This window comes from Cervus canadensis, chromosome 22, assembly GCF_019320065.1.
Source record: "Cervus canadensis isolate Bull #8, Minnesota chromosome 22, ASM1932006v1, whole genome shotgun sequence".
Lineage (NCBI taxonomy): Eukaryota > Metazoa > Chordata > Mammalia > Artiodactyla > Cervidae > Cervus > Cervus canadensis.
Genome location: NC_057407.1, coordinates 11,835,383 through 11,859,747, shown reverse-complemented (window position 1 = coordinate 11,859,747; position 24,365 = coordinate 11,835,383). Strand labels below are relative to the sequence as shown.

The window sequence follows — 24,365 nt, the reverse complement described above, 5'->3', positions numbered from 1 at the left end:
ACAGGGAGCTCAGCTCCGTGCTCTGTGATGACCTAGCGAGGTGGGATGGGGGCGTGGGAGGGAGGTTCGAGAGGCAGGGGATACGTGTATAGGTACAGATGGTTCACATTGTTGTATAGCAGAAACGAACACAACATTGCAAAGCAATCATACTCTAATTTTCAAAAAAGGACATGCTAGCTTCCGGCATTCTGGGAGGCCGTGCCATCCTGGGTAGGGTCTGGAGCCACTACCTTGGACCAGGATATTCTCACACATCTCAACAATACAGACTCAGTTTAAAGGGACGAACGACTTTCTGATTCAGTAGCCAGTAAAAACAGGAACCCTGATTTAGACAAGAATTTATTTTCTGGACTACGTGTTTACCATAGATTAAAATTAATATAATTTAATTCACATACAAAGACAACTATGGAGGGACTACCTGGATACAGTGTGACCTGGGGTAGGTGGACTAACTTAGGGCACAACACACTCAGGCCTGAGCACACACCAGCTTGCTCATACCAGAGAAGTAGGATTTCTCTCTTTCGCTCATCATTTCAAAATGTAGTGGCCTCCTGCAGAAGTTGCACTCGGCTGAGGAATGTGGCTTGAGTTCCAGCCCAACTCGCTTCCATGTGGCCAGCAGATGATCTGTGAGGAGAAAGTTTTTTAAGATTAGACGAAGTACATACCCAGGACAAATGGAAATATATGTCCTCAATAAAAACTTGTACACAAGTGTTCACAGTAGCATTCTTTCTTCCTTTTTCTCATGATAGTCAAAAAGTGGGAACAACCCAAATGTCCACCAATTGATGGATAAACAAAATGCGGTATATCTGTACTGAGAATTATTTGGTAGTAAAAGGGAATGAAGTACCAACTCAAGCTACAACATAGATGAAACCTTGAACACACTGTGCTGTGCAATAAACCAGGCACAAAGGGTCATATATTGTACGATTCCATTTACATAAAGTGTTATGTATAGGGAAGTTCACAGACAAAAACTGGATCAGGGCTGGGATGTGGCTGCAAGTGGTGTAAAGTTTCTCTCTGAGGTGATAAAAACATTCTGGCATCAGAGTGCTGACGGTTGCACACCATTAACTTAAAAACCACTGAACTACGTATTTTGAAAGGTTAGAATTTGTGATATGTGAATTCTATCTTAATAGGCTGTTACTTAAAAAATAGAGAAAACCCAGGTCTGGCTTTACTTTACACCCTTGAGAAGTTGCTCCCACACGGCTCCACTGTGCGGGACGGCTGGTTCCTTGTGGAGTAGCCCTAAAGGCTAGAGGCGGGGAAACCACCGTGGGCCGCGGTGGAGGCTCAGGAGGGCAGCACACCTCCGAGGCAGAGGCAGCTATGAGCAGCCTGTTCAGTCTCTGCCTTCATGTGGATGTGGGGGAAAGGACTGGGTTATACAGAACTGTGAGAGTCTGAAATGCTGAACAGAAGGGGTTAGGTGTGAGTCAGTTTTCAGAGAAGAGAGAAGTGCAGAGCTGAGCTCTGGAGGCCGGGGCAGGCTCAGGCTGTCAGGCATCTCTCCTGCCCAGCCACCCCCGGGGTCCCTGAGTCACACAGACAGAGGCATCGATGGGAACACTGAGCAGATCAGCAGGCTCCCTCAGTGCTTCCCATGAAGTGGAGCAAACGACTAAACGTCTTTCACACTTCTGTACCACCTGAGAATATTCTTAATTACTTGGAAAAAGAAGAGACAAATCTGAATGGCTTGAGTTATAAATGCTGTAGACAGCTTCACGCCACTCTCCCTCGGGGCTCTGGCAGCTCTCTGGCTACTCACCCACAAAGTAGCTCATCATCTGCGGCGTGTGGTGGGGCGTGGGGGCGATGCGCAGCAGCTCCTCGCCCCGGGGCACTGTGGGGTAATTGATGGCTTGGACGTAGATATTATGTCTAGTCATTAGTTCATCACAGACCTCCGTGTTTTTAGCAGCATCTGCCACCTAAGATTGATAATAACAGAAGATAAGGCTGGAACCAGACAGCAGAGACTAGTCACACACGTGTCCAAGTGGCTTGGGCTCGAGTTGCATATGCAAACCTGGCAGAGAGGCAGAGTGCTGCCCCGACACCTGCAGTTTAAAGGGTTGTTCACCACAGATCAGAGAATGAAGCCATATTAGAAGTAACTTTCACACTGATCTCCCTCCCAGGCTCTAGAGGGGGGAAGCGGGAGCTCCCGTGAGCCTATTGTGATGGCAGTGGATGTGTGCACCCTGGGGATGAAGGCAGCTTTGGTGATACCAGCTCTGCTACTCAGATGAATTCAACCGTGACGCCAACAGGCTGCCCTTTGTAGCAGGCAGAGCAAGACCTATGTCACAGTGAAATGAATAAAAAGCCATACTTCAGAGCTAGCCAAGCTCCGGCTTCTAGAGCTTCCCAGACACAAGCTCTGTGTTTACCCTGTCAAGGCTAGTGCGCTGGAAAAGGAACCTCTGCTCTAGCCTGCTGGGCTCAAAGGCTTCATTCTCATTGCTGAAGTCAGCCAAAGGCAGAAACATGGCAGATGGCTACTGGCTACAGCCCTTTGCCCCAACAGTCACCCTGCCCAGCCCAAGTTCAGGAAGGCGTGAACCAGAACATCTCCTGGTCAAGTGCAGAGGCCCAGCCCCCAGCAAGTCCAGTCACAGGTCATTACCCGGACAGGGATGATGTGACTGGGGCAGTGGACCACTGGCAGGCCGGCATCCATCAGCATCTGCCTCATGAGCTTCACATTGCGCTGGTGTTGGCGGCGAAGTGCCCGGCCCTCAGCGCTCCTCAGGATCCGCACAGACTCCAGCGCTCCAGCCAGCAGCATGGGCGGCAGGGAGGTGGTGAAGATGAAGCCCGCTGCATAGGACCGGACGGTGTCGATCAGGGAACTCGTGCTGGCGATGTACCCTCCAACGCAGCCAATGGCTTTGCCTAGGAGGAGACAGGTTCATTGATTACAGCGACTGCCCTAAGTGTGCACAGCCAGGCGCTGCAGAGCCTCAGAACACTTACTCTTCTCTCTCTCCTTTGTTTGTCCTAAGACTCAAATCAAGGGGCAGCAGCCCATTTCCAAAAGGGAAAAAGCTGAGAGTGTTACAAAGGGGTCTTGCCCAAAGTCAAATGGCCAAGCTGGTGTCTGACCAGGATCAAAGCACAGGTCTCCAGACCAGGTCTGGCACCAGCGGCTGGTCCCAGCGTGCCTAACACTGAGTGCCACCTCCCCTCTGTCTTCCCTTCCCACCCAGGGCGGCTGCATCCCCCGCACTCTGCACTGCACCTGCTCTGGACGGGGTCCAGCTGGGTGCTCACTCTGAGTGTTACCCTTGAGGCCAGAATGTCAGCCAGCTAAAGACACTAACTTGTTTTGGCAGGACTGGTATTAATTTCTACTTAAGTAATCACAAAACTCCAACAAGGAGTGTTTGCTGGATAAACATGAAAACTCAGACCCTATTATGGTTGATTTAGGGCTGGCCTCATTTTTCAGTTCTTCATGAGTTCCCTTACATAATCAGTATCTCAGATTTCAAGATTAAGGACTCCAGGAGAGTCCTCCTCGATCTTAAACATTATATTCTGTAATTAACATTCTTGCTTCAACCCCACACATGGCTGGACTGGTATAAGCTGTCACAATGGAAAATTTTTCTCTCCAGCCCTTTTCATCTCTCAGGGACCACACCTTCAAAGGGCCCATGCCATGAGAGCTCTTTACAAGAAAAGGGCAGCTGGAATTAGGACACTTGAACAAGAGTTCTCCTGGCAGGGGTCTGCCCCAAGAACCCCAGGCTCTCCTGGTCTGCACGACGTCCTCATGCCTCTTGACGGGGCTGAAGGACACTCTTTTTTGCTTGCCATCCTTTACAAGGTGCAGGCTGTAAAGTGGCATTTTAGCCAGCCAGTGCATGTGTCTACAACTGCTTTACTAACTTCGGAAATTCTCAAATTTGTATAGATGACATTTTTATTTCATAGACGAAGAGAAGGCCTATAGTAATTGTCTGAATACTGTTCACTTATATTCTTCAAACTGAGGTGGGGTCTACTGTTACCTCCATGAGGAAACTGAGGCACAGAGAAGTTAACCGCCAATCCAAGGTGACACCAATAGTGAGTTACACAGGCAAGACTTACACCCAGCAGGCAGCATGGCTATGGCTTCTGGAGTTGCTCCAAGAGACGCTGCCTCTCAACTAGGAGGAGCAGAGGATATACAAAGACACTGGGTGAACTGGACTGTTCCCACGCGCTAGCGACAGAGCTCGGCACTTCACCACACAGCACCTGAGCCGGTAGCTCCAGAAGAACAGCACTGAAATTCTTCCTTTTGATTTCTTTTTAATATAAGGGAACAATCTGATGCACAGACAGTAAAAGCTGTTGCCACGGTGTATACCTAGAGCCACAGCTGTGTTTGGAATGAGCTCAGAGGGCAACAAATGGTACTTCCGTCATGTTAGGCTATGAGATTTACTTTGATTCTGCGGGCCAGGTCTCCATGACTCAAGGGATTCTGCTAAGCTGTGCCACTCACTGAGAAAATAAAAACTTGCTCAAAAAAGTGACCCAGGCTTTAGATGCTATCAGACCATCCCCTCACCTGACCCATTAGACCAGCAGTCCCTGGTTTTGTTGTTTAGTTGCTAAGTTTTGTCTGACTCTTTTGCAACCCCATAGACTAGGCCCCAGGCTCCTCTGTCCATAGGATTTCCTAAGCAAGAATACTGGAGTGGGTTGCCATTTCCTCCTCCAGGGGATCTTTCTGACCTAGGGATGGAACTCTAATCTCCTGCATTGGCAGGTGGATTCTTTACCACTGAGTCAGAATTTAATTTTAGTATGGATTACAGACTGTGCAGAGCACACATACCAAGTGTTCCAGAAATTATGTCCATTTTTGGCATAACTCCATCCCGATCGCCAATCCCTCCGCCTTGTGGCCCATAGAGCCCCACTGCGTGGACCTCATCCACAAAGGTGATTGCTCCAAACTCATGGGCCACGTCACACAGCTCTTCCAGCGGGCACACTGCTCCTGAGGAGAGACCACAGACCATGCTGAAGCACTTGCTGTCTCACAGATTTCTGTTTTGGTAAGGGTTAGAACACAATAATTTACCTTCTAAGATATTTTTAGTATTGGGGAAAGCAATGAACTTCCCCCAGTTTCTGGACTGTTTTGAGATCTGGAGCTTAGTAAAAGCCAAAGTAGAATATCTACAATCACCCAAATCTATACAGTGTCCCCCAACTACAAAATCCTGGCAGAAAGTGAAAAGAAAAGAAACTACAAAAATAACATCATGCTTTTAAGTTCAGGCCTTGTTTTCATTAAAAGTTTTCAGGCTGGCCTCTAGATAGACTTACCGTCCATTGAGTGGACAGTTTCAAAGGCGACAATCTTGGGGACAGCAGGGTCGGACCTCTGCAGCAGTTCTCGGAGGTGGCTGACATCGTTGTGGCGGAAGATGTACTTTGGCACTCCGCTGTTCCGAATCCCTTGGATCATGGAGGCATGGTTCCCAGCGTCAGAGTAAATCTCACAGCCTAACAAGACAAAAAATGCGCTTTATTGCCATCTGTACCAAAGCCAGATTATTTTCTCAACAGTCAAGGACAACAGACTTTGCCCTGAAAATGCTACTTTGCCCTGTAGGAAAAAGACCCTGCATGCCAGTTTGTTTCTGGCAAAATAACTAACTAGTGTTTCTCCTCTGAGAGGGCCCATAGATATAAAATAACCCAGTGGCACGCAGTTAATCTGCTTTCAAATCTGGCCCTCTCACTCCAAACTCAATCAAAAGATAACTACACATGATTAAGAGAATTCTCCAACAGATTTTCTTGGAATACAAAGCACACTGGAAGCAATTACTGTAAGGACAAGCCCTGCAAGTCTGATTCTTCATTGTTATCATGCTCTACCAGAACTCAGAATGTTAACTCAGTTAACACTTCATGCTCAACTCAAGAACAAATGCTCCCAGTTCCTAGCATATCTCTTGAGTGGTTTTGGTCTTTTTTGTTATCTCCCTGTTATTACTAAGAAACCCAGACAATTCTAAGGCACCCACAGCAGGCTTCCTACCTGGCATCATCTTAGCCAGAGTGAAGAGGGTTGAGTCGTTGGCCACAAAACATGAGGAGAACAAGAGTGCAGCATCTTTTCCATGGAGGTCAGCCAGCTCCCGCTCCAGGTCCACATGGAATTTACTAGTTCCAGAAATATTTCTAGTACCCCCTGCTCCAGTACCATGCTGTTTCAAAGTGTCTCTTTAAAAAAAAAAAAAAAGCAGACAGAAAATAAATCTCATGGTTCTGAATACTACAAGAACAGTTCCTCCCTCTAGGATTCAGGAGACTGAAACTGATGTTGATGTAGCACTTCTTTCCCTGTGAATATGTGGCCAGAAGTTTCAATCACTTCCTGTCTAGACTGGGTGGGAGAAAGTCTCAACACCAGGGTGATGATGCCTCTGGGGGGATCAAGAGCAAGTGTCCACTTACCAGTCTTAGTTGAGCTTAGTTAATTTACAAAGGTTTCTTTTCTCTGACAAACATCTCTTTCTCTAATAACATGACCTCAGGCTCTAGAGGGACATCTTGACTGATTGTCAGTTATACCCTCTGCGAACCAGTCCCATAATCTTAGGCTGTCTCTATTATTAAACCTCAGACTGGGTTCCCTCTGGCAAGCCTCCTTGGGGAATTTGGCCAGCAACTCTCTCAGGTGTCCTTAACCATGGCTAACCTCCTGAAGGACATGAATGACAGGCTCTACCATCCCACTGCTGCTCAATTTGTATTTCTCCATCCACACCTACAAGGCAGGGCAGGTATGTGCAAGACTGCTTGGTGTAAGAGGAGTCCTTGCTTATGGAGAAGTAGGAAGTGAGCAGACATGTAGTCAGTGAGCCCAGAAACCTGAACCCTTGCATAAAGAGGGGCTCCATCAACTACTTACACGTTACGGTTCCTCTAAAATTGTGTACATATTTTTAAAGGCTAAAAATTTAGCCTTTAAAATTTTCCCCTATAAAAGATCCAATCCCTGTAAATTATCAATGTCTTGTTAAGTCATGCCAATGGTATCTGAAAGCTGAGAGCTACTTACATGACGGCTCCACACACCCGTGGGTGGCGACTCATTCCTAGGTAGTCATTGCTACACCAGACAGACACCTGCTTTTTGCTGATGAGAGAGTCCGAATAGTCATCTGCCATGGGGAAGGACTGCGCCTTCCGGTTCACAGTTTTGAAAACTCGATAGCTATGGTCATTTTTTTTCTCATCAATTTTCTTCTCAAAGAAACGATCATACTGAAAAGTGCAAACAGCTAAAAACCAAACAAAAGATGGTACAATCTGATGGTTAAAAAGCACATCTAGACTTTGGTGGAAGACCTGGGTTCCCATCCCAGCTCAGTCACTTGGCAGTAGGGAGGTTCTGGACAAATGAAGGAAGTACTCATCTGGGCAAGAAGACTGTGTATGTCTCAAAGGACACTGTATGTGCCAAGCATTTAACACACACCCCCGCCCCCGATAGCTCAGTTGGTAAAGAATCCTCCTGTAATGCAGGAGACCCCGGTTTGATTTGTGGGTCAGGAAGATCTCCTGGAGAAGGGAAAGGCTACCCACTCCAGTATTCTGGTCTGGAGAATTCCATGGACTGTATACGCCACAGAGTTGCAAAGAATCAGACATGACTGAGCGACTTTCACTTTTCACTTTTCGTGAGCAGACAGTAGGTGCTAAGAAGGAGGAGGCAGGCTCTCAACCGGACTGGCATTTACTATAGACAAGAGCACCAACCTGCATCAAGCAAGGGGCATGGTTTTTTTTTTTTTACTTAATTTGGCTGCACTGGGTCTTATTAATAGTTGTGGCATGCAGAATCTTCCATCTATTAGTTGTGGTATGAGGGATCTTTAGTTGCGGCGTGTGGGATCTAGTTACCTGACCAGGGACGCAACTCAGGCCCCCTGCCTTGGAAGTGCTAAGTCTTAACCACTGGACCACCAGGGGAGTCCCAGGGACGTGGTTTTTAATCCTCAACTCACCATGCAATTATATGTTTAATCTGATGTATGTTTAAGTTATAAACTGTCTTGCACTGGGAAAATATCAGGGAGACTCACATTTTGGCAAGTTATCTTGAAGAAGGTGGGACACTCCTTCTGGTCGTTGCTTTCGCATGATATCCTGAAAGTTCTTAAACAGTCCATTCAGCTCCCCTCCTTCGGTCTTCACATTAATCACACTGGGATTCACTGAGGTTTGGGCAACCTCTGGAATACAAGTAACAAGAGGCACAGGGGATCAGTGTTCTATTCTGAGTCCACAATACCTTCCAGACATATTGTCAAAAGTGGCTTACTGCCTAGTTCATAAAAATAGCTCATCATAACCAAAGTGAGATGTAACTGAATATATGAAGCCTCTCTTCTTTAGTTACTGTTTCGTTTTGTTTTCAGAGCTACCAGCCAGCTTTGAGGAATATTAAACTCCAAAGCTTCCCCGCCCCCCCGGCTGGTTAGCATGCCTTCCCCACTGTACCCCCCAACCCTAACTGAGACAATTTTCTTTATAGAAAACAATTCCAGCCATTTGATCATTTCTGCTGGTGAGGTTTCTTGGGGACCTTGTGTGTTCCATGGATACAGCCACAAATGGAATTAAGGCTTCCACACAACTACCACCACTAACACAGCTTGGGAGTCCTGAGACCAGCACTAACTGCAGTAACACTGTTTTTTCCCTTTTATTCCACCAGATGATGGGAAAGAAACACAGGGCAACCAGTAACAGTTTATGCCTGTGGGGTATTTTCAGAAATTAAAGAGTTACTGTAAAAGCTGGTCACACCCTACACAACACACAGAGAAAAGAAACTCCCACGTTTTACCACACAGTCCCCTATCTAGATGAGCTTTCTCTTCGGCCCTAAAAGAGGAAGATGCTGACACAAATACTCCTCTAGTAATAGCTCAGACAAATCTGAGGGTCCAGAGGAGCCGAAGGACCTCTTCACTCTTGTGAGGGTCCCTGTCATGCTTACCTTCCCTCACGGCATGCATCTCCTGCACATCTTCCTGAAGCGCCAGGCTGGCTTTTCGGAAGACACTGCTGCCGCCCTGGCTCATCTCGGCTGCCAAGAAAGGGCATTTGCTCCCAGTGCCCTGGCTCGAGGCAAGGGAAGGGTGTCCAGACGGAAGCTGCGTGCCATCTGTAGTCTGCTGGGACCCATCAGGAGCCTGCTGCGATCTGTCGGGAACCTGCTGCACCTCGGCTTTGGCGGTTTTATCCTCTGAGGGGGGAAACGGAAAAACTGAAGCATCGGATCTGGCCGCTCAGGACAGAGGCCCACTTGTTTCTTGAGTTGGATTATTTTCAGTAAATCTGCCCCTAATACACTCAGTATATTTCATGAGAGGACACACTCTTGAAGGTAACTGGAAGTGGTCATACAACTTTTTCTCTGCTATTATTTTCTAAACCAAAAACATCAGTTTAGATTCTTGACCAAAAAAGCTTACTGTTGCTTAACATATAAATTATCAGATTTCTCTAAATGGCTCAAAGAAGTTCATGACTTAACACAGTTGGCTGGGAATCAATTTCCTAGACTTCCCTCTCCCCTTGAGCAAATGTGTTCATCTTCCTCTGAAGTCTTTCTTCATCATTCTGGGATACTCCTGTGAGTCATAGGCCAGGCTAGCCTATAACTTGGGTAAGATGTCTCCATACAGTAATACAGTTTTTATTAAAATCTTCTAAAAGGAAAGTAAAAAAAAAACCCCAGATATGGGACTTTCCTGGCAGTCCAGTGGTTAGGACTCTGCATTTCCATTACAGGAGTACACAGGTTCAATCCCTGATTAGGGAACGATGATCTCATATGCCATGTGGCATGGCCAAAAAAATTGCTTTCAAGTTCATTTCATTCACTATAAAAGTCATTAAATACATATTCATTGTAGGAAGTCTAGAAAAACAGAGTTCTATCATTCAAAACATAACCATTAAAAAAAAAATAATACCCATATCAGGACTTCCCTGGTGGTCTAGTGGCTAAGACTCCACAATTCCACTACAGGGGGCACAGGTTCAATCCCTAGTTGGGGAAGTTGCACATGCTGTGCGGTGTGGCAAAACAAACAAAACACCAGAAAACAAACAACCCCCGCCATAACCACTGCAGACAACTTGGCATATTAACTATCTTTTCCCCTTTTGTGCAAGTTTAGAAAAAGTTTTACTTATTCTGTATGTTGTTGAAGTGAAAGTCTCTCAGTCATTTCTGACTCTTTGTGACCCTATGGACTATGCAGTCCATGGAATTCTGGCCAGAATACTGAAGTGGGTCGCTGTTCCCTTCTCCAGGGGATCTTCCCAACCCCAGGATCGAACTGAGGTCTCCCCCATTGCAGGCAGATTCTTTACCAGCTGAGTTACCTCTACGCTTGTTTTAATATGCCCTTTTCATTATAAAGATCTACATAAGCTAGTAAATATTTTCTGAGTATCATCTGGGATGGTTACATGATAGTCTGTCAAGTGGACAAGTCACATTTTACTCAGCCAGGAATACAAGAGAAATCTATGGCTAGGACAGACTGGTAAAACAGGGTTTTGATTGTTCAGTAAAAAAAAAAAAGCCGTAGCTAATTCCTAAACAAGGGTAAGGAGGAAAAAAAAGTCCTACAAAGGATTAAATCCTTTCTACTAAAAGAATAAAAACCATTCTTTTCTTACAAGTTCACACCCAAAGAACATACCTAACAAGCCTATAGGGTAAATTATTCCCCAGAATTAAGTGGAATCTGGAAAGTTGAATTCTCTCCTGGAAAAGACAGACCAGAACTAAATCTCTGATCTCTTTATTAAAAACAAAATTTAAAAATTAATATACAAAGTAAAGATGTGTTAAAAAAAATTACTACTTTAACAAATGCTGTATGATTCCACTTAAGTGACATTTCTAGAGTAGTCAAAGTCAGAGAGAGAAGGTTCGATCATGTCTGCCAGGGCCTGGGGGAGGAAAATGGGGGGTGGAGTTAGGATTGAGTTGCCAGAGTTTCAGTCTGGGACAATGCAAAGAGTTCTGGACAATGGATGGTGGTAACGGCTGCAGAGCAATATGAATATACTTAATACCACTGTATACGTAAAAGTGGTTGCGATGGGAAGTTTTATATTATATGTACTTTGCCACAGTAAAAAAAAAAAAAAAAGTAAAAAAGAGAATAAGGACAGTATGCTGGCATTTAGTTGGAGCTCTGTTACTGGTTCTGACCAATAGATGTTATGTGTTGCTTCCTGGCTAAAATACCCAAGAGCTGGTGGGGATCAGTGAGTATTTGATGATATTAGGAAACTGCATCATCTTTTAGGTGTGATAATGGTACTGTGATGGTGGTTTAAGAACTCATATCTTTTAAAGGTACAATACTGATATTTACAGAGGGAATTTCTGAAACCAGTTTCAAAATAGTACAGCGGGAGTAGACACGGTAAATGGGGACACAAGTGAAACAAAATTGGCCCTCATTGATTATTGTTGTTCAAAATTGAAATTTACTGTTATGAAAAGTTTTTAAAAGATGAGCTGGTTTGAGACCTTCTCACTTTCCCCTCAAGCAAGAGTGACCCCAAAGCCATCTATTTCAGAGGTAAACCTTTAGGACACCAAAGTGTGGAACACCAGGTCACTGCTTAGAAGACAATGGCCCTGATGACCCAAAGTGTGAACAAGATAGAAATCTTTTGTGTGTTAAGCCCCTGAGACTCAGGGGTTGCTAGATACCTCAGTGTAGCCTAACGTAACTGAAAAGCACACAGGCACAGCTGACTTTCTGGGCTTCCCTGGTGGCTCAGATGGTACAGAATCTGCCTGGAGAAGGAAATGGCAAGCCACTCCAGTACTCTTGCCTGGAGAATCCCGTGGAGAGGAGCGTGACAGGCTATAGCCCATGGGCTTGCAAAGAGTTGGACCCAATTGAGCAACTAACAGAGTTGACTTTGAAGATGGTTTAGTCTGGAATAGCCCACGTGGTCTGGAGCCAGACAAAAAGATAAAGTATAAGATAAGTGACTGCCTGAGACTTCCCTTATGGTCTAGTGGCTGAGACTCTACTCCCCAGTGACGGAGGCTTGGGATTGATCCCTGGTCAGGGAACTAGATTTCACATGTCGCAACTAAGACCTTGGTGTAGCCAAATAAATAAGTGATTTTTTAAAAAAGGGGTGACTGCCTAAGTAATTAGCAGGAATTTGGGGAAGGCATAGCACAGAGAAAGCAGTTGAGGGCAAAAGGCACAGGTCAGGCAACATAGCAAAGGCAAGGAGAAAAAAAAGAAATAAAAAATCACAACTTTAGAAGTTACAGGCTTCTAGATTCCAACTTTACAGAAAGATTCCAAAGATTCTTAGCCTTACGTGAATGAGACACTGACAGACTCCCAACAGATACCAACATGCAACCCATAAGGTGGAACACTGGCCACTGTTTCACCTTTAAAGATGTGAAAACTAAAAGTGCCTACTTTGTGGGGTTAGGATGATGATTCCATGAGATAATCTATGCAAAGAACTGAGCCTGGCACAGAGTAACCCCTCAGCATGATCCTCATCAGCACTGTGTACCAGAACTGCTTCCAAGGTTATAACGAATGCAGACATCCCGCCACCCTCTACTTCACTGCTAATGACACTTACTCTCATTAGCTGGAGGGGTTTCTGTGACCTGCTGGCAGAGTACTGCTGAAGTGGACAGGGCCCGAGGGGCTGGCTTGGCCCCAATTTCCATCATCTTAGGGCAGTTTTGGGCATAGAACAATAGAGATTTGCCTGCCTTCTGCAGAAAGGCGTGAGGCACTCGAGATAAGAATGGGCAGCGACGAACAACAGTCTCCATCTCCCGGAGGTACACTGATCCTGCACAAAGATGAGGAGTGACACCAACACTTGTTAATATTTGTGCAAATACCACCCCAAGGTCACTGGATTGTCACCTGAAGTTTGTAGCAAGGGTACCTTGGGATACTAACGAGTCTCACTCAAAAATGTCTAAGGACAGCACTGATGAGGGGCTAAGAAGTGGTGACCACATGCAACCCAGATCACCATCTTCTTCATTCCCCAGCTACCTACAAAGGCACCTGCAAAGCTACTTTACCAAATACCGTAAATAATGATGATTAATAAGCAAGGGGTTGGGACATGAGGGACAAGTCAGGAACAGGTTTGGGAAGTCAGAAGATCCTTGAGAAAGATGCACAGTGCAGATAAGACACCTTGGCACCCACCCAGGTGGTGAAGTGAGGCCAGGGAAGAAGCCACTGTCATCCATCCAAGCAGAGAGGACTCTTAGGGATCCTGATCTTCTCCTGGTCCCCACACACTCCCAAAACTCCCAAGAAGGCATCCAGTCCAGCCCTGGGTTCCTGAGGCCAGGATTTCCCCGAGGGTATGCCCCTACAGTTCCATGAACTGGGCATAACTGAGAAAGGAGAGGCGTACAGAAGGCCAAGGGTACAAGGGGAAACGCCGCTTGGACTAACTGGGAAGAAAAGTGAAAGTGAAGTCACTCAGTCGTGTCCGACTCTTTGCGACCCCATGGACTGTAGCCTACCAGGCTCCTCTGTCCATGGGATTTTCCAGGCAAGAGTAGTGGAGTGGGTTGCCATTTCCTTCTCCAACTGGGAAGAAGCAAGGGTTAAAACACGAGGGCCTTGGGTCTGGCGGAAAGCGGTGGTCCTGGGCAGGGGAGGTCAGAAGTTATGGGTAGAGGTGGGGGAGGAAGTGTCTAGGACTCGAGATTAACGATTAACGAACGAGGTGTCTAAGACAGGAATTCGGAAGCAGTCGGTTAAATGGGGAATGGCCGTTCGAAAGCGGTCGATTAAATGGGGAATGGCGGAAGGGGCCGATGTGGTAGGAGATCGGGCACAAAAAAGGCTGACCCCAAGGTGGCGGGTGATTAGTGCGGTGGGGGATGGGGTCCCAACGGCTAGGGCAGCGGGGCGCCGGCAGGCAGGACACACTGGGGTCGGGTTGCCCCAGGCGCACGAAGAGCGCGGGGCCCTCACCTGCGCGGGGAACTCGGCGGAGGTGGCGGAGGCCGCAGGTACCCAAGTGAAAGCGCCGAACCAAGCCTTGCCCTTGTCGACGAGAATCCTCAGGCCGCGATCCCTGTCCTCCTAATATACACCCAGATGGGCAGCTGCGCATGCGCCGTGGGCGAGCGCGGCCTCTGCGCAGGCGGGCCGCGGAAAGGGCGGGGCGAGGCGAGGGGGCGCTCCTCGGACTTGGACTTGCTGGGGGTTTCCTGGGACTGCCTGTAGCCGGGATGAACTGCAGTGCTGGGGGCGGATACCTTCACCCCGCACCACCTTGCCGCTTCCCCCACCAAGTACCCCTATGCTTCAGAACCATTTGTGGGGCATCAAAGGGCAGAGTTGGGGGGGAAGCACCTCTAGGGCAACTGAGGGATTATATGGCTATAAAAATAGGTGCCTTGGGTGTAGAGGAGAGGGGAAACTAGGAGTCCCAGACCAGGGCCTTAAGCAGTATCTGACACACCCAGGCTTGTTTTTATGTGGGTGGGAGTGGGGGAAAGAGAGGGACAGGGGAGGCTTCCTGGAGGAGATGGGACTGGGCTGACTGAAGCATGGTGTGATCCTGGGGGTGATTCCCAGGGACCTGGAGGGAGGGATTCGAGGAGCACAAGCGGAAGGAGACCTAGCCGTTGCACTTGTGGTCTGAGATAAAGGGACTTAACCTGATGTAGAGAAGGAGCACAAGGAACAGGGCTGGATGGAACCCACACAGTACGCACTGAGGGGGGCCGGCGGTGGAAGCATGGGGTCTGACCCGTAGTTGGGGATTGGCACATATTGATTATTTTTATTTTCCACTGTGGGCCGTCCAAAGTCCCTTGCTGGCCGCCCGGTCTGGGCACCATCCGGGTGACTCAGGGCTTTCTCCCAGAGTTCAATTGGCCCTACCTCCCTTGAGTCTCCCCCAGACCACACCTGTAGAGTACAGCTTGGCAAAGCCCTGTCAGGAACGCCAGCATGGCCTCCTTGCTCCACACCCTTCCCAGCTTAACTTGGGCTTGGTTGTGCTGGGCCTGCCCCAGGCTCAGGGTTGCTCTCCCCTTCTCCTGAGGAAAGGGCTGCCCAGGTACCTCCTTCCTCAGGTGGGCATTAATTAGAGGGACAAAGTCTAGAGTGATGGTGGCCAAGGTGTGTCCAGGTACTTCCCAGTTGCCTCTGTCTTAGGCTCCAGCCAGCTGCCAGGCAGGTGAAGGAAGTCAAACTGCAGAGGAGACACCAGGGTCCGAAGTGCACTAGGGCCAGTTCACAGGTCCAAGATGAGGGTTTTGCCTGGGAATCTAGGGCTCAACTCTGCCCCATCCTGCTGAGGGGCCCTGGGCAGTGCCCAACAGCTGGAGAGAATGTAAGTAAAAAGATCAGACTCAAGAAGTAGCCAGAACAGAGTAAACACGGTACTGAGCACTTTGCCCATCCCTGGGCCTCATTTCCCTATCTGAGCAATGGAATCATAATCCCCATTCTGCCTACCTTGTGGGGTTGTTTGATCAGAGGCAAAGCAGAAGCTGAAAGAACTGGATATTGGAGCTGGACATGGGTTCTAACCTCAGCTGGATCTTATTTGGTCTCAGGTAGGCCACAGCCTCTCTAAGGCTCTGTTCTTCCTTGTAAAACTCTCCCAGCCTTGCCACTTGTGTTTGGCAGAGGGTCAGGTGAAGTCATGGTTTTCAGAGGCTTATTGTTTAAACCAACAAGTTTCCAGCCCTCTGGGAATTTCCTGTTTAATGGAAGGAAAGGTTAGGAAACAGAAGACTCCCACAGAAAGTGAAATAGGATGTTGTAAATAATTCCAGATGGAGGAAGAGGCTATTACTCCAACAGGCTCTGGAGGAGAGGGGAATCCCAGCCACGAGGAAGGCTTCCAGAAGAAAGGTACTGGCTGGAGAGGTGGGTGTCTGTGGGACTGCAAGACTGGTGGGTGAGGCATAGAGTGGGAAAACCCAGCTCTGTCCTGGAGGGCAGTATGAGTCAGCTTGAAGAGCTGGGCTGCAGGAATGCACCTAGGTAGTTAGATGACAAAGGCCACAACAGCCACATAGCTTCCCGGTTCGAGGACTGAAATAATCAGACCCAGGAATCTGCATCTTAACCAGGCCTCCCTCCTGGTAATGTGGGGACAGGGTAGCTTGAGGCCACATCTTGGGAAATGCTGCCTAAGTAGTTTCCAGATTGAGATCTTGCTTTTTTTTTTTTAAAGAACTTTATATACTTATTTTTAAAAACTTTGATGGCATTAAGTCTTCACTGCAGCATGCAGGCTTAGTTGTCCTGTGTCATTGGGATCTTAGTTCCCTGACCAGGGGTTGAACCCATGTCCTCTGCATTAGAAGTCACATTCTTACTTATTTATTGGCTGTGCTAGGTCTTCATTGCTGCGTGGGCTTTTTCTAGTTGCAGCGAGCAGGGTCTACTCTCTAGTTGTGGTGCGTGGGCTTCTCATTGCAGTGGCTTATCTTGTTGTAGAGCATAGGCTCTAGGGCACGCAGGTTTCAGAAGTTGTACTACATGGGCTTGGTAGTTGCAGCTCCTGGGTGGTGGCTCATGGGCTTAGTTGCTCTGAGGCATGTGGGATCTTCCTAGACCAGGGACTGAACCTACATCTCTTGCATTGGCAGGCAGATTCTTTACCACTGAGCCACCAGGGAAGCCCTGGAAGGTGGATTCTTAACCACTAGACCACCATGGAAGTCCCTGAGACCTTGCTAGAAGGGCACAGGCTAAAGCCATGAATTCTAATCTTGGATGTGCTACTTTTTGATTTTGGGGTCTTAGGGAAATTACCCCATGCCCTAAGCCTCAGTTTTTGCATCTGTGGAGTGAGAGTGCCCCTCTGTCTCAGTGGGTAGGCCCCGTTTTGACAGAGTTGAGATCCCTCTCCTGAGTTCAGCCTTCTTGCTCTCCTCTCCCTCCCTCTGCTTTTTCCTTCCCTCTCTTTTCCCCCCCTCACTGCTGTCTTGCCTCCCTCCTCAGAGCTGTGGTGTAAAACACTCATCTTATCACCCTGTTCCCGGGCAGGGGAGCCCAAGCCGCCGTAGTTCAGGCAAGGTCAGGCTCCATTCTGGGAATGACGCTAGGACCCAGCCTCCCCGACTCTCCTGTCTGCGTCATCTTCACCGTCAGGGGCTGTTTCATCCCTTTCCACTCTGTGTCCCAGGAACTATTTTTAGCTGGGCCCCTCTATAAGGATCACGAAGCCCAGGGACCTTGAGCAAACTTCGTGCTTTCCTCTGGGCCTCAGTTTCCACATCTGCCAGCCAGGTGAGAAATCTTGCCAGCCTTCCTCTTGAGGAGACCCCAGTGGACATGGGACAGTTGTGAAGACGGGCAAAAGCTCCAGTCTGTGCTACTGATGCTCAGTGTGGCCTTGGCCTTGGGCCCGCAGTGCCCATTGGGGTGTCGGTGCCTATATGAAGAATGGTGGGTGAGGGACCAGCCTTGTAGAGGTTCTGGAAACAGCTCAGCTCTGCCCTGGAGGGTTGGAAACACAAGCCTCAGGGTTCATAGTGATCGGGCCCAGGAGTTATGATAGGAATTTGGGGATTGGCTGGGACAGGAGGATTCTGAAGCCCCCACCACTTGCCTTGTTCTGGTCCTTCCAGGCTCTGGCTTACCCAGAGCAGGCCTGGGCCTGGGTTTGTGAAGCCATCTGTGGGGCAGGGAGTGGGCTCCTATTGACTAGGGGGAGAAGGGGCCACAGTGGAGCAAAGCCATCAAATGCTCCAGGAGGCAGGTCTAGGGTGGTCCACAAAGAACAACACCCCGCACTCTGTTGAAAGAGAGCAAGAAATGCCCAAAAAAGCAAACACTTATCTTCCCAGAGAGCCCCAGAGGACCCCAGAATCTAGCCTTCCAGCCTAGCACCCACAAACTGTGGCCCAGACAAGTTCTGTTTGACCTACACAGTGCTTTTAAAAACGTGAGTTAGTTGGCAAGATGTAGCAATCCGGAGATTGTTAAACTGAAACTCGGATTTTTAGCTTCTCTTGAGGACTCTGCAGGCCTGGAGCCCCTGGGCTGGCTGAGGCAGGACCTGCTGTCTCCACTTTTCCACTAGTGCTCCCTCCAGTGGGTTCTCAACCCTGAGGACATGTGATGTCCAAGCAGTGACGGCTGTCTGACCTTGCAGACATCTGAGTGTGTGCCTGTAGCCCTAACCCATTTTAGAGCCCAGGTGACTTAAGACTAGAGAGGGGACAGGACTTGCTCAGGGCTACACAGCAGGTGAAGTTTGGGTTGCAAAGGGAACCAGATGTAATGGTTCCTTGCTCTCTAGCCGACATGCTGGGCTCTTTTGCCCTCAGCCGCTGGAGGAGGGTCTGGGGTGGGGGGCTAGGGGAAGGATCGGACTGGTCCAGGGGTGGTTCCCCAGAGCTCGTCCTCAGCTCCCAGCCCTGGCCTGCAGGTCAGGCCTGAGCAGGCCCCCTGAAGTGATGGAGCAGTGATGGGGTGAAGACAGGGTGGAGCGAAGGGACCCGACTGAGCCCACCTTCTCTGGCCGGTGTTGGATGCACAGTGCGAAGGAGCCTCTCTCCCTGCCCTGAGCTTCTGAGGACACACCCTAAGAAAAGGACCATTACAGGCTGTGACCAGTGTGGACAGTACACAGGGACGGATGATGGCGGGAAGGAGGGGACCCACCTGGGACCTGGCATCAGGGAGATACTGCCCTGATGGAACAGCCAGGCTCAGGGCCTCGCAGAGAAGGCTAGAGGAGCCTAGTGTGGATTGGGGAATTAAGGGGCGAGGGAGGCTAGAGGCAAGAGGGAGACGAGGGAGGTATGTGGGCTGGGGGTCAGAGTCCCATCCGACCATTGCCAGAATCCCACTGTTACCAACTATGTGATTATCAACCAAGGCAAGGACCTTCATTTCTCCCTGGCCGTGCAGGCATCTAAAGGCCTATCCTGCTGCATTCTGACCCAAAGACGGGGGAGCTGGAACAATGAGGGAGGAGGAGAGAGTGAGTGAGCAAGGCCGAGAGCAGTGGGGCTGGGTGGACCAGGGCAGAAGAAGGCTGGGAGGATGACACTACCATGAACAAGTAGCAACTCTGTTCGGATGCGGGGCCTGGTCCCCACGAAGAAGCCCTCTAGGCCGTCAGTGATTAGCCACATACACTGGACAGAAATTCAAGATGGTGAAGGAACTCTCCCAGGTCACACAGCCAGCAGGTGGAGAACAGGGCTGACCTGCTGGCCTTCTGCCTCCGATCCAGTGCCCCACCCGAGGGAGATTAAGGGAACTGGGAGGAACGAGGCTGGGACTATGTCTAAAGGTTTCAGCTCTCCGCAGAAGCCTTTCTCTACTTCTGGGTGTTGGTCCAGTTTGGTTGGGCTGATGGGAGTGCCCAGCCAAGGAGATGGCCCAGCCTGACCCTTAGAGGAAATCATCCACTTCCAGAAACCTCTGGGCAGCCAGCCACAGGCTCAGGAGGCAAGACTTCATTCTGACTGCACACACCAGCGACACTCTGCTCCTTCTCTGTCCCCCGCACTTGGGTCAGAGGGTCTGGCCTTGGCTGCCTGGCACTGGGACTCTCAGCCTGCTGGAGGCTGCCTTCTGCCCCGCTCTCCTTGCTCCTTGGGGACCCTGGAGGCTGTAGGTTCTCTGCCTTCTACCCTAGAGCCCATCTCTGATGGGGAGAAGCAATACTCCTCTCTGCCTCTTCTCCCTGTTTCCACACCATTCCAGCCATCCTTTAAGACCAACCACCACTCTACTGAATTCTGGTCTCAGGCAGTTCTGTGCCTTTTCCTTTCTAATTCTCAGATGTGGAGTAGCCATCCGCAGCCCCGTTCTCAGACTGAAGGCAGACTCTTGTTTGTGTTCAACTCCCAGCTCCATCCCTCCATTGGTTCCTTAGCCTTAAGCAATTGACGCAGCCTCTCTGAGATTTAGTTTCCTCATGCACAAAAGGAAGTAATACATTATGTGGTGGTTAAATGTTATGTATCCGCCCGACTAGGTGATATTGCTTGTTGTTTAAACACCGATCTAGACGTGGCTGTGACATATTTTGTACATATGATTAACATCTGCAAGTAAGTAAGGGAGGTTGTCCACAGTAATGTGACTGGGCCTAACGCAGTCAGCTGAAGGCCTTGAAGGGAAAACCCGAGGTTTCCTGGAGCTGGACTTCTGTTGCAAGCAGTAATATAGAAATTCTGCCTGAGCTTCCAGCCTCCCAGTCTGCCCTCCAGATTTTAGTTTTGCCAGCCCCCACAGTCACATGATCCAGTTCCTTAAAATGAAATAAACCTCTCTTTCTCTCCCTCTCCATCTATGCTAAATATGTATCTTACTGGTTCTCTTTGGAGACCCTTGACTGGTATACTTTGGTGGACAAGGTTGACATGAGGACTCCCTGAAACACCGCCTGCACCTGGAAACAGCATACAGTTAGTGTTAGCTACAGACAAGGGAATTGAGGCGTGGAGAGGTGACTTGTCCAGAATTTCAGGGCTGGAGTCAGGATTCGAGCCAGGCCTATCTTCCCAGCTCTCTCAATGTGTCCTTGTCTTGTCACCCACCTCCTTGCCTTGATCCTCAAGTCAAGGTGCCCACGGGGCCTTTGGTGACTCCCTCTCTCCTGGGATTCCCTTTGGGTTTAATTAGAGCCCTCAAGTCCCCGTCGGGGGTGAGACCAGAGGCGTTGTTGGGGCCTGACTGCTACTGAGTTAGCTGATCCTTGTGCAAGACTAGCAGTCTTGTGACACGTCAGCCGTCACCAGCCCTCGAACTGCGGTGGCCCTGCTGTGGCTCTTAGAGTCGTTATGAGTGAAATCAACTAGGAGTGATGGCTAAACACCCACCCCTTCACCTTGGGGAAGACTTCTCTGCCCCACTCCGTACTTTGCAGACCTTGCAAGCTCATCTCTTTGCAGCACAGACCTGGATCAGCAGCACAGAGCCCCACAGGGGCCCGATGGGGTGGGACAGCATGGGCCCTGTGCCGCCGGGGCTCAGGCACAGCCCCGTCTTAGCTGCAGCTATGGTCATTCTCAGGAACACAGCCCTCTGTGGCCAGGCCTTCTTCCCATTTACTCCAGAAAAGCCTCATATCCAGATTTTGACGTGAGCACTCTGAATCTTGTCTTGTTTTTTTTTCAATAGCGAAACCCTGTTTATTTGAATAGATAATATTTGCTTATGCCGAAAGTGCAAATAGCATGGTTCAGGGTAAACCACGAACATTCCCCTCATACAGGTCTTTCTGCAGACACTGCCACTGCTCTTAGGTTCTCATGGGTCCTTCCAGAAAGATTCCACTCATTTACTCAACATTTATCAGTTGATCGTCTACTATATGTCGAGTGCTGCACTTACGGAACATAGTCCTTTTTGCTCTTTGTACTTAATACTAATAACTTGGAGAGAGCCCTGTCAGTGATCAGGGCGTGCCCATCCTTTTCCATGACTACGTAATACTCCACCACACTGTTGCTCATCGTTCACCCACATAGCCCCTACCGATTGTTTGGTGGTTTTCAGTTGGTTGCACCCACAGACATCCTCATATGGGGTGAGGACATCTGTGGGATATTTAGAAATGAAATCACTAGGTCAAAGGTCAAATAGAAGGTGAAAAGCTTTGTTTTTTATTTAAGTTTTTAATTTTATATTAGAGTATAGTTGATTTACAGTGCTGTGTTAGTTTTAGGTGTACAGCAAAGTGAGTTAGTTATACATGTATATGTATTATTCTTTTTCAGATTCTTTTCTCATGTAAGTTATTATGGAGTGTTGAATAGAGTTCCCTGTGTTCTACATCAGGTCCTTGTGGATTATCTGTTATATTAATGTGTATGTGTTAATCCCAACCTCCTAACTTATCCCTCCTCCTCTTTCCCCTTTGGTGACCATTAGTTTGTTTTCTGTCTTTCTTTTTTTTTATAATTTTGTTTATTTATTCATTTATTTTTGGCTGTGCTGGACCTTCATTGCTGTGCATGGGCTTTCTTTAGTTTGATGCGCAGGCTTCTCATTGTGGTGGCTTCTCTGCTGCAGAAACAGGCTCTAAGGTGTGCAAGCTTCAGTAGTTGCAGTTCCTGGACTCTCGAGCACAGGCTCAAAACTTGTGGCACTTGGGCTAAGTTGCTCTGCAGCGTGTGAGATCGTCCCAGACCAGGGACTGAACCCGTGTCCCCTGCACCAGCAGTGGATTCTTTACCACTGAGCCACCAGGGAAGCCCTCAAACACTTGTTTTCTAAGTCTGTGAGTCTGTTTCTGTTTTGTAAATTAGTTTATTTGTATTGTTTTTTTTTAGAATTCACATAAAAGTGTTATCATATGATATTTGTCTTTCTCTGTTTGACTTCACTTAGTATGATAATCTGTAGGTCCATCCATGTTGCTGCAAACAGCATTATTTCATTTTTTATGGCAGAGTAATATTCCATTGTACCACATATATGTATTATACACATATATATATGCACCACATTTTATTTATCCGTTCATCTGTTGATGGGCATTTAGGTTGCTTCCATGTCTTGGCTACTGTAAATAGTACTGCAGTGAACATTCAGTTCAGTTCAGTCACTCAGTCATGTCCGACTCTTTGCGACCCCATGAATCGCAGCATGCCAGGCCTCCCTGTCCATCACCAACTCCCGGAGTTGACTCAGACTCATGCCCATCGAGTTGGTGATGCCATCCAGCCATCTCATCCTCTGTCGTCCCCTTCTCCTCCTGCCCCCAATCCCTCCCAGCATCAGGGTCTTTCCCAGTAAGTCAACTCTTCGCATGAGGTGGCCAAAGTACTGGAGTTTCAGCTTCAGCATCAGTCCTTCCAATGAACACCCAGGACTGATCTCCTTTAGGATGGACTGGTTGGATCTCCTTGCAGTCCAAGGGACTCTGAAGAGTCTTCTCCAACACCACAGTTCAAAAGCATCAATTTTTCAGTGCTCAGCTTTCTTCAGTGAACATTAGGGTGCATGTATTTTATGGTTTTCTCTGGATATATGCCCAGGAGTAGGATTGTTAGGTCAAATGATAGCTCTATGTTTCATTTTTTAAGGAAGCTCTGTTCCCCATAGTGGGTACACCAATTTACATTCCTACTAATAGTGTAGGATGATTCCCTTTTCTCCACACCCTCTCCAACATTTATTGTCTATAGAGAAGGTCAAAATCTTTGATTCCAACTTTGCTTTTTCTCTCATATAGAATTGTCTGCCCTGTTATAAACAACCTCAGATTCTCAATGGAACGAGGTAGTTTTCAGGAAATAGATAAACAGGTTTACATATTCAGTAAATACTTATTGTGCACCTATTGTTTACTGGGTGTTGAGCTAGGTTCCAGGGAGGCAGCCCAGCTCTCATGGAGTGGACAGTCTAGCAGGGGAGACAGATGTAAACACAAGCCCATCCAAACACATGATCATGTGAGAGTGGGAGCTCACAAGGGTGTTCTGAGTGGCCAGAACAGGGGCTGCTTTATCTGGGGATTTGGAAAAGCCTCATGAGGATGGGACATTCCGTGTAAGTCCTGAAGAATGAGAAGAGGCAACCAGGTGTTGGTTGGGCTGGAGCAGGCCGGACTGGGGATCCATGATCTTGGTTGTCTCCAGCTCTAGTCACTACGCTTCATGATGTTGTTGTTGTTCAGTTGCCAAGCCATGTCTGACTATTTGCGACCCCAAGAACTGCAGCATGCCAGGCTTCCCTGTCCTTCACCATCTCCCGGAGTTTGCTCGAACTCCTGTCCGTTGAGTCAGTGATGCCATCCAACCATCTCATTCTGTGTCACCCGCTTCTCCTCCTGCCTTCAGTCTTTCCCAGCATCAGGGTCTTTTCCAGTGAGTCGACTCTTCTCATCATGATGTGGGCAGATGGAAATATCACCTGTTGTGCCAGGCACCAAGGAAGTGTTGCATACGTCTCATCGTATTACTGTCATTATAGTAAAATGTGAATGAGGAGGCATGGATGAGAAGTTGGGGCTAGTGGGCAGTGCTCAGAAGATGGGCTTGGGCTCTTTAGGCCTTTGAGGACCCTGAGGAAGGCCGATGGGGAGGAGCTAGAAGGCCTCCAAGCCCTTGCTGAAGTCATAGAGGTGGGGTTGCTAGTAGGATGGGGCATGGGGGGCAGCAGAGGCTGTCAAGGGCCCAACTGAGAGGGTCGCCAGAGCTGGCTGAGAAGTGGACCTTTTCCCATGGGGTCTGGGGTTGGGGGACAGATGTGAAGCCTTGGGGTCAATCCTAGGTGAGACAGACCCTGGTGTTCAGGCAGCGTGAA

The 24,365-nt window shown here is 48.4% G+C and overlaps 2 protein-coding genes across 4 annotated transcripts in view; one reads left to right on the top strand and one right to left on the bottom strand.

Annotated features, from left to right (window-relative positions):
- The window catches only part of POC1A (POC1 centriolar protein A), a 118,526-nt gene that overhangs the window by 4,388 nt on the left and 89,773 nt on the right, over nucleotides 1–24,365 (top strand). The window contains exon 1 of one of the 2 annotated variants that reach the window (XM_043441908.1): nucleotides 15,975–15,992. The exons of the other annotated variant lie outside the window; for it this stretch is intronic. The gene's annotated coding sequence lies outside the window, so the exon portion shown is untranslated. Of the gene's footprint in view, nucleotides 1–15,974; nucleotides 15,993–24,365 lie in introns of those variants that run through there. 2 annotated transcript variants of the gene reach the window in all.
- ALAS1 (5'-aminolevulinate synthase 1) lies at nucleotides 328–14,244 on the bottom strand. Of its 2 annotated transcripts, XM_043441900.1 has the most exons (11): nucleotides 14,094–14,244; nucleotides 12,721–12,939; nucleotides 9,062–9,310; nucleotides 8,142–8,291; nucleotides 7,115–7,337; nucleotides 6,089–6,273; nucleotides 5,368–5,547; nucleotides 4,871–5,035; nucleotides 2,663–2,931; nucleotides 1,802–1,964; nucleotides 328–639 (listed from the first exon to the last, which is right to left on the bottom strand). In XM_043441900.1, the coding sequence occupies exons 1-11, from the start codon at nucleotides 14,233–14,235 to the stop codon at nucleotides 479–481; spliced, it is 2,106 nt and encodes a 701-aa protein (XP_043297835.1). In that variant the 5' UTR covers nucleotides 14,236–14,244; the 3' UTR covers nucleotides 328–478. The 2 variants fall into 2 exon arrangements, with proteins under 2 accessions (XP_043297835.1, XP_043297836.1); XM_043441901.1 differs by lacking the exon at nucleotides 12,721–12,939.